Source organism: Sebastes umbrosus, chromosome 14, assembly GCF_015220745.1.
Source record: "Sebastes umbrosus isolate fSebUmb1 chromosome 14, fSebUmb1.pri, whole genome shotgun sequence".
Lineage (NCBI taxonomy): Eukaryota > Metazoa > Chordata > Actinopteri > Perciformes > Sebastidae > Sebastes > Sebastes umbrosus.
The window spans coordinates 4,454,816-4,467,842 of record NC_051282.1 but is presented as its reverse complement, the minus strand read 5'-3'; the positions used below and the strand labels follow the sequence as shown (position 1 = coordinate 4,467,842).

Below are 13,027 nucleotides of genomic sequence, written 5' to 3'. Positions count from 1 at the left end.
AAGTAACGAGGCTGTTGTTCTGTCAGCTCCTGTTTAGTTGCAGGTTTAAAGGTCCGGACACATCAAGCCAACGGTCGGCTGTGGGACAGTGAGCGTCCGTCGGTGAGCTTTCGTCGGCTTAGTTTTTTTTCGCTGCGTCAGATCTGGTCTGCCTGTGTCGGGAGTTTTTCCGGACGATTCAGCGTGTTGAATCGGCGTGGGCACCTGTCGCTGAGAGAAATCAGTCTGATTGGCCGTTCGGCTTAAACGAATCGGTGCACGAGAAGAGAAACGGAAGTGAGGTAAGCGAGAGGTCGAGAGGACACACACAGAAGGCGCTTCTCATTTTTCATCTTCATCTCATCTGATCGTTCCAATTTCCAAAATATTTCCACGGCGACATGAAAGACGCCGCTTTGTTTCATGTACTTATTATAACGACGGCTAACGGATCGCCGTCCTCGCTCTTCCAGTTTCCCCTTTTTTGAATAACGAATACAGACTACCGCCGCCTCCTGGTGTGGAGAGTTATTTCATCTTGCGTAGGCGCAGAACGTACGTGCTGACTGGCCGTCGGCTGTAGTCTTTGTGGTGTGTTCAAGTGCATGCTGTGTGTTCCAAGTGTAGCTTTATGGCCAAGACAAAGGCGACGCAACTGGTGGCGTTCGTCGCTGGGTCTGGGCCCTAAAGGATCAGTGAGTAGGATTTAGTGGCATTCAGATTGTAACCAACTGATACCTCTCCGCTCACTCTTCCCTTTCTAAGCGTGTCGGAGAACTACGGTGGCCTTCGGGTAACATCAAATCGCGAAAGTCTCTCGAAAGTTTGGTTTGTCTGTTCTGAACTACTGTAGCAACATGGTGGAATCCGTGAAGAGGACCCGCTCCCTATGTAGATATGAAGGGGCTCATTCTAAGCTAATGAAAACACAATTCTTAGTTTGAGGTGATTGTACACTAATGCCAACATAATAATGAATATTATATTCCATTTCTGCCAAAATCCTACACACTGGACCTTTAGGATTTAGGCTGGGTTTAAACCGGTGTTTTGGGATAAAACCCTGTAAATCCCAATTCTGCGTCCAAGCTGCAGCACTCCACAACTGCACCTGCGGTTGCGGAAATCCACTAAATGTCACTGCAGCAGAGGTTTAACTTAAACCAGCTGCAGACCTGGTTTAACCGAGGTTTAGGGTCAAAGACTTTGGTATAAGGGCAGATTTCTACACCTCAAATAATGTCATTAAAGCTGCAGTGGGTAGAACTGGAGCAAATAGGATTAAAAAAAAAAAAAAAAGTTATTTTTATAAAATGGTCACTGTGATGGAATTTCTGTTACACAAGTTAACTTATAGGAAGGAAGAGGTCCCGGAGCTGTTGATGTCTTACTTAGAAGGTTTATTGAAGCTTCATCAAGGAGCAATCGTCAGGTCTCCACCATTGAGGTGCTCTCTGCGTGAAGGCGTCACAACTCTGCCTTTCCTCCCTGGTGCTCAGTGTCTTACCCTTATCATGTTTTGATTTACTCGGTTCCTCTGGCATCTCTGACCCTGGTTGCCCCAGCGACTGGCTCTACGGTCCCCACTACAGACACAGCTGTACAGATAACGGTGGCTCCTCTAGACAGGACTCCAACCCAATAATGTCAACAGAGGGACACTGACGAACACTCTGACCTCCCGACCAAGAAGAGAGGATTTAATAGAAAATTCCATCACAGTCACTATATCCTGACAGTATTGTATGATACAGGCAATATTAAAAAAAGTCATGTTCCTGTGAGAGAGAGCGAGCTAGTAGAATATTGTGACTAATGTTTGCAGGTGTGAAATGCAAATTGTTCAGTCACCTGAGGTTGGGACTCACAGAAAGAGTTGTAGATGTACCGTAAGACTGATTCCTCTTGCAACTAATGGAAGCTAATATATTTGACACTTGTATATTTGTGATGATGAGAAGTGCAACTAGTCTATAGGTATATTATTCCAGTGGTATTTCTGCATCCTTTCCTCAGCAGTTGGTGATACGGATGCTGAGCTGGAAAATCAGAAAGCTCACACCAATTTCCATCAAAGGAGGGTCAGGATGGAGCTGCACCGTCTCATTTCATTGTGTTATGTGCACTTGAGGTAAAGGAACAGCACCTTAGGATGTGAGGCATTCAGAATAAAGTGTGAAATAAATATCAATAAATGTACACAAAGCGATAAATACATCACAGGACATCATTAGTCGTGGAATATTTTAATTTGAATCTCTTTCCAGTGTATACACTAATACTGTATATTCATTATACCATACGATCATCCTGTACGAAAGGCTCCCTCCAGCAGTTGGTTCAGTTGAATAATGAAGGCACATGTACTTCATAGTCATCAAGACAATGTTAGAAACTACAAACTGAGGACAACACTTAAGGGGAACTCTTCTCTTTCTCTCTCTGTGGGGCTTAAGTGCACGAATAAAACAACAAAAAAATGACACGGCACACCAAGTCAAGCGACTTTTTTCTCATAATATTACGATTTTTTTCCTGTAAAGTTATGACTTTGTTCTTGTAATATTACGACTTTGTTTTCCGTAAAGTTATGATTTTATTCTTGTAATATTACGACTTTTTTTCTCGTAATATTATGACTTTATTCTCAAAATCTCAGATTTTAATTTTTTTCCCTCGATGTGGCCCTAATACTCCGTCGTAATGGTCGTCATCTTTTTCAAATCCTAATGCGTTTCTATCCAGGAACTCATTAGGCTCTCATCACTAACTGGTTGGTTAATCTGTGTGACTGGGTGGTGTGGTAGGGAGGAGTGCGGTGACTGGGTTGAGGTGGGGATGAAGCAGCCTGGCTGACTTCAGTAGGCGTGGTCGGCCACAAACAGAGACTCCTGAGCTGCTCCCTGCTCTCCAGAGGCCTCGTACTTCCCCAGAGCTGCCTTGCTGTTATTCTGTGGAGAGACATAAAAACAGCGTCAGAACATGGATTTTGTTTTTTCTATTATTTATAAAACTCACTATTTTCATGACTTTACATCACAAAGTTAAAGTCAGAACTCGTGACTGCTTATGTTCGTCCTTTTCTGCACGTTAAAGGGTAAGTCTGTTTTTTTTTGTGTGAATATTTTATTGAGTTTTCGTCCATTTGCAGTTACAATAACAGATAAAAAGGCCAAATTATACTGTATATACACACATACATATATCGATTCCATATTGCGATAACTTTTTTAACATTAGACCACGGGGAAAAGTTGAATCATACACTTCTAGGGACTTTTAAGTTGGAAAATATCTAAATTAATACAGTAAAATGTTTGATTTTCAGCATGTAAGTAGTCAGAGATGTCTTGAAGTCAAATATATCAGTCTTTGTCAGGAATTATTTATAAAAAATTTTCAGCAACCCAAAAATCAAAGAATAAAGACGTTTCCCTCACAAATTAGTGGTGTTTTCTTTTTAATTTATAAGGGACATGTAATGTTTTATACTTCTGGTGAATATATCAGTCAATCTTATTTCCATATATGTATTTTGTATATACAGTTCCCTTTGTTAACACCTTATTTTGAAAACCGGACGTAGTCACACGTGTCTACTTCCTCTAACTTCGCCAAGTCCGTCTCTAGCTCTCCCGTCAGCTCTGTTCTCTTTATCCATCCATGGTCAGCTCCATCGGGGCCGTTTGAATGCATTTAACATAAATGTCAGTATATGCGTGCTCTACAGTTGTAGCGTCGGCCCATTTGACCACGGAGATGAGAGCGACGGCCGGCTCGACCGCAACGTTACCGCGATATGATAATGTTTCCTGCCCGTGACAGAGTTAGCATGCAGCTTTAGCCGTGATGTCTAGCTCTGCTTTTCCTGCAATGTGTGAAACCCAAAGTGTTTCCATCCTTTACGGGATGTGTAGTGTTTACCACGCTGGATTTAACATGTGAGGGTTCAGGTCGTATCCACGTGGACCCTCCGCCGTTCTATACTTTTTAGTTTTGGCTCGTGGCGGCTCGCTGCGGTTTGTTTTGGTTGACGGATACGGAACGGATGTGACGTCACGTTACTCAGACTACAACAATAAAAGCGGTAACTTCCTTCTACCTCTGCACAGACTCAAATGAAGCAAATATATCGATTCTGGCTTTAAAAAATTGATTCCTCCTCCTCCTCCTCCTCCCACTCCCTCCTTACCAGAGCTCTCTTGATGTACTCCTCCTGGCAGGCCTTGCCGTTCTCCTTCTTGCCTCCCCAGGCCTTCAGTGCAGAGGCCTGCAGGGCCCGGCCGAAAGAGAAGGTGAGAGCCCAGGGCTTGTGCAGTGCGCACTTATTGATGGCGTTCAGGTTGATGGTGGCCTCTGCCTCACTCTGACCACCTGACAGGAAGGTCACACCTGGGGGGGAAGAGAAAATGCACAGGAGGAGGAGGGTCAGGTGTGAATAAGGTTTACTCGTGATGACCACATGTGCAGATATCTCTAAATGTCCGTTGTCTCACCTGGCACCGCGGGGGGCACGGTGCGGCGCAGGGCGGTAACAGTTGCCATGGCGATCTCTTGAGGGGCGTACTTTTTAGAGCAGGAGTGCCCGGCAGTCACCATGTTGGGTTTGAGCAGCGTGCCCTCCAGGTAGACGTGGTGGTCGGACAGTGCCTTGTAGACACCTGCCAACACCTAGAAAGATAAAGGATCCAATAAAACCTCCCTGTTTCAGAAACACAGTCACAGATGTGACGGCAGGATGACTGCTGCTGGGGGTTTAGAAAGTCACTTTGTGTGAGAATAGAGCATGTCTCTTTGGTGCCCGATAGTACACTTCACTACCTGTCCCTCACCTCCACGAAACATGACTGAAATGAAAATAAAATTAGGAGAATTAAGTCATAACTTTACGAGACACGGCACGATCAGACACGATCCAAACAACTCAAATCAAAGTGAAACTATGCACCACATATCACCAGATTGCTGGCCGGCATGCATGCAGTTTTTGCTGAGAACGTGCCAAATTCAGGGTGATGTCGGCATTTTCCTGCATGAACAAGAGTCACAGTTTCATCCTCGCCGTCATATCGGAGGTAAACCATTTCAAAAGGTCAGTCTCAGCCAAGTTAACCATTCGTTACAGTCCCCCCCCCCCCATCCTTCTTCTTCCTTCTGCTACCACCATCACTCACCTTCTCAGTCACATACTGGCAGCGCTGCAGGTCGTGGTCACCGTCTGGAAGAATCTCGGGCTCCACGATGGGCACAATGCCATGCTGGAGGGGAGGACATTAAATAGATGTGGATGTCAGAGAATGTAGCAACCAACGTCATGGCAACAGACAATAGCACTTCCTGTCTTGGGGTTGGGACTTGTGTACCAACTGTTACACAAGTTAGTTAGAAGGGAAATGGGCCAACTGTGTAGGCTACAGAGTTGTGTAAAGGCTGATTGTGTTTCATCACTGCACTGACAATACAGGGTTCTTTAACTGAGCCGTACATCTTAGAATATAAATGTGTATGTGTTTCTAACCATCTGGCAGATGCTGGCGTAGCGGGCCAGCACATTGGCGTTCTCCTTGATGGCCAGCTCGGACGGGGTGTTGGGGGTGATCTTTAACACGCATCGCCACTTGGCAAAGTCGGCGCCGTCCTTCTTGTACTGAGCACAGCGCTCGTAGAGTCCATCCAGACCTGACAAGAGACACGGCACAGAGGTGGTTGAGGTTTTTGAGTGATGAGAGAAGGCGTGGGAAGCAGAGGCGAGAAAAGGAGTCGGGAGAGTTTGTTCTCTGTGCTGAAGAAGCGATACCGCCGCCACTCATTCTCGTATTTTCTATGCATCTGCGTGCAGTTTAGCTCAATCACTACATGTTAGCAGTAGAGAAATACACCTCCAATGCTGACTGTTAATGAGTTTGCATTTATAATATGATAAATTAAACATAACACTGTCAAACAGGACTTCCAAAATCCTACTGTTCATCAGTATTTCCTGCTACTGTTACGCGTTAACATGAGGTGAATGAGATGTTTGACATGTTAAAGCAGCAGTAGGCAAGATTGGGGGCAAATATGATTAAAAAACTTTTTTTATTTTTATAAAACGGTCACTATATCCTGACAGTAGTGCATGAGACAGGTAATCTGAAAAAAAAAAAAAAATAACATGGCAGAGATTGTCTGACATGTCTGCAAGATTTCACAGACAGGAGGAAAACAAGCAGTAAGAGCCAAGCTGGAACCCCTCATTGTGGTTTCACCTAGAAGTATGAAATTTGGCAGGTATATGTAACATGTTAAGACGTAGAAAAAAGCCTCTCGGAGGTATACCGTAAACCCAACAGGAAGTCGGCCATTTTTAATTGAATGTGTTATTTTAGGCATTTTTTTTTTTTACCATGTCCAGTCACTATACTTTAACGAACTCCTCCTAGAGAGAGATTTAACCCGATCGACTTCCAATTTGGTCACTCCAGTCTTAAGACCTTTGTGATGAAAAGTTCTTCAAAGCTTCCATTTTTATGGAACTATGTTGCCGTGGCGTGGCGGCAAAAAAAGCGACTTTTGCCAAAAAGACAGGAAGTTGCTGTAACTTTGTTGTACATTAACCAATCTGCTCCAAATTTCTCATGCCCGATAAAAGTCCCTGTCTGACGACATCCACGTGCAAATTGTGACTCCCAATCAGTCATAGCGCCACCTACTGGCAACAGGAAATGTCAAGTTTTGCATGTTGATGCACTCTGCCTCACAAACTAATCAGATTATCATCTCAAATTAGGTCAGGAAAGCCTTAAGACCTCGATGATGCTTCCTTGTGAAGATTGTGAGGTTTTGTCGAATGGTGGCGCCGTCGTGAATTTTGATGACTCGCCATTACAAAAGAAACTGTTGCAATTAATAAAAAGTGCAACTTCAGGCCCCGCTGATTTGGTCGTGCTGCCCTGCTTAGTGGAAAAAAAAAAAAGTGGAAATGGTACATGATTCTGAAAATAGCCATGCTACCTGACCGCTTCTAGGAAATGTAATTAAACTCGTAGTGCTACTCCCCCAACACTGCTTGTACTTAACACACTGATCCCACCTTAGTTTTCATTACTTTCATGGATGGTTGTGTTCTTAAATGTAGCTGTATTGTTGTAATTAGCTGCCATTTGTCTGTGCTTGTTGGCACACTGTTTGCCTCTATTTAGTTTACATCATACGTGGTCATTTGAACCATTTATTGATATCATTGATCATTTTGTTTGTTTTGTTGTGTTAAGATCGTCTCTCTTGCACCTTGCTTTCACGATTGTATTAATGTTTTATTTAAACATTTTTTAATGTGTGAAGATTAGCAAATGGTAAAAGCCATTGGAGATACAATAAAATTAACAAAAATAAATCAACTCAAACACAAGATTGATGTCCATCTTCATCTCACTTTCAAAAAGAAAGCAAATAAGAATATTTTTTTCAAAAACGCCAACCTATTTTGCAGAAACTAAGCTTTTCGGTGTGCCATATATGAGTTTATGCTCATATAGAATGCATGTTCATTTTGAAAGCTTTTCTGTTTCCTGGTGTCGGTCAGTGTAAATCTGCAGCATCTCTACATGCTGATGACAGTAAAGCCCATCGGTAATCAGTAACCTTATCGATATTTGCTCAGGGGCACACGTGTTCCAACAACAAGAAATCGATCCTGTGTACACCTGTTTTTTCTCCCTCCGTACCTTGAGTGGTGGTCTCAGCGTTGGTGCCAGCGAGGGGAACCACACCCTTGTCCACCTTGATGCCCACTACCATGCCCTTCTCTTTGATCAGCTGGGGGAAGAGCTTGCCGTCGTCCGTCTTCTGATAGAGGGTCTCGTGGAAGAAGATGACGCCGCCGATGCAGGGGTTGACCCGCTCGTCGGCGGTGAAGAGGAGCTGGCGGTAAAGCCTCCGGTTCTCCTCCGTGTTCTCGGCGTTGATGCCCTGGAAGCGCTTGGCCATGCTGCCTGGAGGCGCCAGGAGACGAAGAGAGAAGGTGAGTAGAGTTAGAGACACGGCTGATGTTGTAATGATCATACAGATAATTTCACTGTCTGAAGCACAGGTTGTGAAACCTGGCCTCTTGTATCTTCAAACTGTCCTTCAGTTCAGAGTTAAATGGTGTTCTTTTTTTCTTTGGCATTTACATTGTTTTGCCCACAACCGATACGTATACTGCCTGCGTCAAAGAATGTTTGTTGCGCAAACATTTTAGCCCGATGAGTATGACGACTGGAGATGTCACCAGGTAACAGATGGAGGTAACGGGAGGGCTTAAAAAAAAATCCAATAACAACATATCAGCCAATATTCATCCTTGAACGTGGTTTATTAAAGAATTGGGGTGTAAGAAAAATATTGATATACTTGAGTTTCACCATGTAATGTTTTGTGATACTGTATCAATTCTTTTTTTAAATTTTGAATTGATAACTGGCTCAGCTTACACAAAAAGTAGCGCTGTGATGTTGGATGTTACAGGAACTGTGATAAAAATGCAAATGCAGATCCTGCTGTTCTAACTGCATTAAAAAGTCAACTTCTATTTACTCATATATTATGCATATGGCTGTGTGTTCTTTAGGCTACACTATGACAGATTTCTTAAAATTAGATTTTAAAAAATCACTATATATCGCAATACACTGAATGGTAACCCCTGTATCATGATACGTATTGTATTAGATTATTGCCAGTACACAGCCCTGTTATAGAATTGTGACCAAGATATGTAGTGAGTTGGTCAGTGCTCTCTGGTGAACAAACTGTTTCTAAATGATCTCAAACCCATTTATGTATGACTATTTCTTTTTCGGTCTGGGTCTCATTCACATGAACGGAGGAAGGGAAATAACTCTGGATTCGGCTATTAGTGCGTATTACAACTTTAAAAACTAAATGATTTAAATAAGGGCTATTAGAGTGTTCGTAGTGGGGAGTCGATTCACCTGAAAAAAATGATCCGTTGAGTTACAGATGTCTCTTTCCCAATTTAAGTCTATGGGAAAAAGTCTTTTTGGGCCCAATGGCATCACGTGACAGACACGGAAGTTGCAGTACCGCCGTTTGGCCACTACGAAAGTTGGGATCAACGACCGGCGCACTTCTTGGGGGGCTTGGATTGAGCGGATCGGAGTTGTAGTTTCGTAACATTTATTCATCGACAAATAAACTGTGCACACACTGTCTGCTACTCCTACGTTCACAACTACAACGCCACTGACAACCTCACACACACACGCGGTCTCTCGGATACTCGTTAAATTTTCCCCGCGCTGACAGACTGTATGTGTGTGGCGGCAGTGGCGAGCATGAAGCCACCGGCAATGCTACGGCTGCTAACGTAGCACAAATACATACACGGTTTGTCGGACACTCGCTCAAATTACGCCAGTTAACGCTTAGTTAGTTAACGCTCCCGGACGGTGAACTGGAGACTCGGTTGTCTGTTGTGCTCATACACTGCAGCTGGTACACCGCTGCATGCGAGGCACAGATGTTGTCAGTTAATAATCGGTTAACGAGGGTCGGTTAAGAAAATCTTTAAAAATTCGCATCCCTGGTTAGTGGGTACAAAAATGGAGGACACAATAGATTGTAGGTGCTTTTATATTTTCATCAGGTTACTTTCATTTAAAGTCATTTTTATAATTCTAAGTATCAAACCAGCAGATCGATATTGTAACTGTTTTAATGTGATTACTGTGTTACTGAACTGGATAACTGGATGTCATTCATTACTGCAGGTCACACATTCAGTCGTACCTGTGGATTCATCGGCTGCCAGGATGCCTTTTCCAGCAGCTACGATCCTCTGAGCGATATCACTGAGCTCCTTCTTCTGCTCAGTACTCAGAAAGGGACACGCATGAGTCATGTTGACTGAGTCTGGAGACAAAGGGACAAAGAGAGATACCAATATTGACTTGTTTCTTAATAACTCATATCAACATATCAGTTGAGAAACAGAAGGAGATTGTACAGTCTTACAAAATCAAACCTCAACATGTCGACACTATAGTCTCCAAATCTGATAACGAAATGTTAAGAGACCCGAACTTTTTCTTTCTTCTTACATTCTTTAAAAACTGTTGTATGTCCCAAAGTTTTTATCTGCAAGGTCTAAAAGCTATTCACTGAGAGCGTTCTCCAGTCCATGACAAATTCAATTCCAGTGAGAAAAACAGTTGAACCGCATCATTTATTCATTTATACAGTATATTTCTTTATTTTTTCTCAACTGAAAATAGTGTTTTATTTATGGGTATCTTATATTTCAACCTCCAGATCGAAAAAATATACAAAATCAAAACAGAAAAGCAGCACCTGCTAACATTCTATGTCAATTCCTATCCCCAGGCTCCTCCAGAAACACATATTTAAATGAAATAATAATGTTGTTCATCTTTCTGCTGCTCCCGTTTTGGCGTCGCCAAAGCAAATCATCGATCCACACATTGATTTGGCATTGGGTTTTACTCCAGATGCCCTTCCTGACTCAACCCCCCTGGGGGGGGATACATATATCTTGCAAATAAAACAATAATAATCATAGTAATAATAAAAATACAATAAGGAGAAATCAGTTCCCCTCTAAAATTCTCATATGGTTTCATTTCAGTTATTGTACTAGGATGAAAGTGGTTAAATGATGCAGAAGATAGAATGGGATCATGATGTGAGCAGCAGTGAGCGAGGCCTTGTGGTGTTTTAGGACACGAATAGGAAGCTTAGAAGATTAGAGAAAGTCTGAAAACTGATTTGTGTATAAAAAACTTTTCTTGTTTTTTTTCTTCTTTCCTCTCCTATTAATCACCTCATATATTAATCCAGATTGATCTGGTGACCCTTTAAAGCTTCAGTAGTCAGTATATTTTTGGCATCATTGGGCAAAAAATCCATAATAACCTTTCAGCATATTGTAATTCAAGTGTTCTGAGAGATAACTAGACATCTGCACCTCCTCATGGCTCTGTTTTCAGGCTTTAAAAAAATCTAGCCTGTGACGGGAGACTTTGACCAATCACAGGTCATTTCAGAGAGAGAGAGAGCGTTCCTATTGGCTGTTCTCCAACTGGTGGGCGGTGCTTGGTATTTCCTCAACTCGATGGCTGCCGGGTCACAAACTTTCTCATTTTACAGCTAAACAGTGCACTACAAGATGATTCTGAAAACTTTGAGGAGAGAAATAGGCATTATAGTAACAGAATATTGATTCATATTTGATCAGCGCTGCCTAGTTTGACCGTTTGATCGGAGTTTGCGAGTAATTGACAACTGCTCAGAGAAGGCAGATTCCAGATCAGCTCTGATTGGTTGTTTTCCTCCGGGTCTGTGAAATCTTGCAGATGCAGTTAGGAGCACCGGTGGACACATCATTTTTTTTCAGATGACCTGTCACATGCACCACTGTCAGGATATATTGACCGTTTAAAAAAAAAAATCTTTAAATCATATTTCCTCCATTTCTCCTCACTGCAGTTTTAAAGGGGCCTGATGACTACAGGTTGAGAACAACTAGACTGCAGTAGTCACAGTTAAGTTTTAATAAGCAGCTACAGCTGATAATACCTCAGCAGCCCACTTTAAGCAGGATTGTGAAGGCAAGACTTTTACTTTAAAGTGAGTATTATGTTGTGTTGCCATTTTTGACTTGGTTCCTACTTTCTCCTCCGCTGTGTGACGGCCTCCACTTGAACATGAAGTGAATCTCGACAATCAACAGTGCTTTCTGATGAATAACTCCCATCATGCCAGAGAGTCTGAGACTCAACCTGCCCAACACTGGCTGCTGGGCTTTACGGAAGTATTACCAACATGTTCCTGCTTGTTGCATCACAGTAACTCAGTACTAATACCATGGAGCAGCTTTTTTATAACGGCACTTCCGCGTCCTTGCCAAAAGTCATCTGAAGGACTTCTACTGGGAGTTCCCTGACACAGACGGCCTCCAGAAAAACTTCAGGAAAAACCGCTTCCTGTTCTGCTGATACAGCTACTCGGCAAAGAACATAGAGGAACAGAACAGAAATGGTGGGAAAGTAGGCTAATAAATAAAGGAGTTAGACTCATAAACTCTACGTGAAGAGAACAATTCATGTTTAAATAAATAAAACTAAAACTCACCGGGTTGTTTCGCCGTGCAGGAGGCAGAAGAGAGATGCAGAGCTGCTGTCGTAGAGGGCAGAGATGGAGAGAGAGACCGGGCGGAGGGGTTACTGATGAACAGCACAGGGGCGGGACCTCGCCGGGCTCGTCCAATCAGAGCTCGGCTTTCAACAGGACTGACGTAACGCGTCGTCCAATAGGAGGACGTTGTCGTGGTGTCGTCGGGCTCTGACGGGTTGAACGGTGATGCTGAATTCCTGGGCGTTTGTTAACCCTCGTTTTGTCTTACAGGTCATTATTAGTTCACGAGTTGCTCAAACATCCTGCCTCATAGTTCTACAGAGGTTTCTCTTGTTGCGTCACACATATCTCCCATAGAGCCTTATCAAACTTAACCATAGTTTTTGCACAGATACCGATACCGGATCAGATATCAGGCTGATGCTGACTCAAATAGATGGATTGGATATCGGTGACAATGGGGCCGATCTGTTCTATTAATTTCTACGCTCATATACTATGTAAGTTTTGACCAATTTGTTGCTGCATTAAGAAGGTTTACACTTGAATTGTAATTCCTGTTAATTTTGAAAAATTTTTACCGAGTTGTTGGTGTACGATTTTTTATTTTAATAACAAATAACAATTAACTACATTTATATCTATGTAGTTAATTGTTAGTTATTATTAACTACATTTATATCTATGTAGTTAATTGTTAGTTATTATTAACTGCATTTATATCTATTTAGTTAATTGTTATTTATTATTAACTACATTTATATCTATGTAGTTAATTGTTATTTATTATTAACTACTTCACTTCTGGTACGGCAGCACAACCGCCTTGGAGAGGAGACGGTTAGAGAGAGTGGTGTGAAACTGCCTCTAAAATCATATATAGGATGTGACATTCCATCTGTTGCCTCCATCT

At 42.5% G+C, this 13,027-nt stretch overlaps 1 protein-coding gene across 1 annotated transcript; it reads right to left on the bottom strand.

The window, feature by feature from the left end:
- Positions 1–2,567: 2,567 nt before the first annotated feature.
- On the bottom strand, positions 2,568–12,262 carry LOC119502199 (fructose-bisphosphate aldolase A-like). Its single transcript, XM_037793027.1, has 8 exons — positions 12,112–12,262; positions 9,751–9,873; positions 7,686–7,952; positions 5,498–5,658; positions 5,154–5,237; positions 4,476–4,650; positions 4,172–4,371; positions 2,568–2,930 (listed from the first exon to the last, which is right to left on the bottom strand). Exons 2-8 carry the CDS (start codon positions 9,860–9,862, stop codon positions 2,838–2,840), a joined length of 1,092 nt encoding a protein of 363 aa, XP_037648955.1. The 5' UTR covers positions 9,863–9,873; positions 12,112–12,262; the 3' UTR covers positions 2,568–2,837.
- Positions 12,263–13,027: the final 765 nt, after the last annotated feature.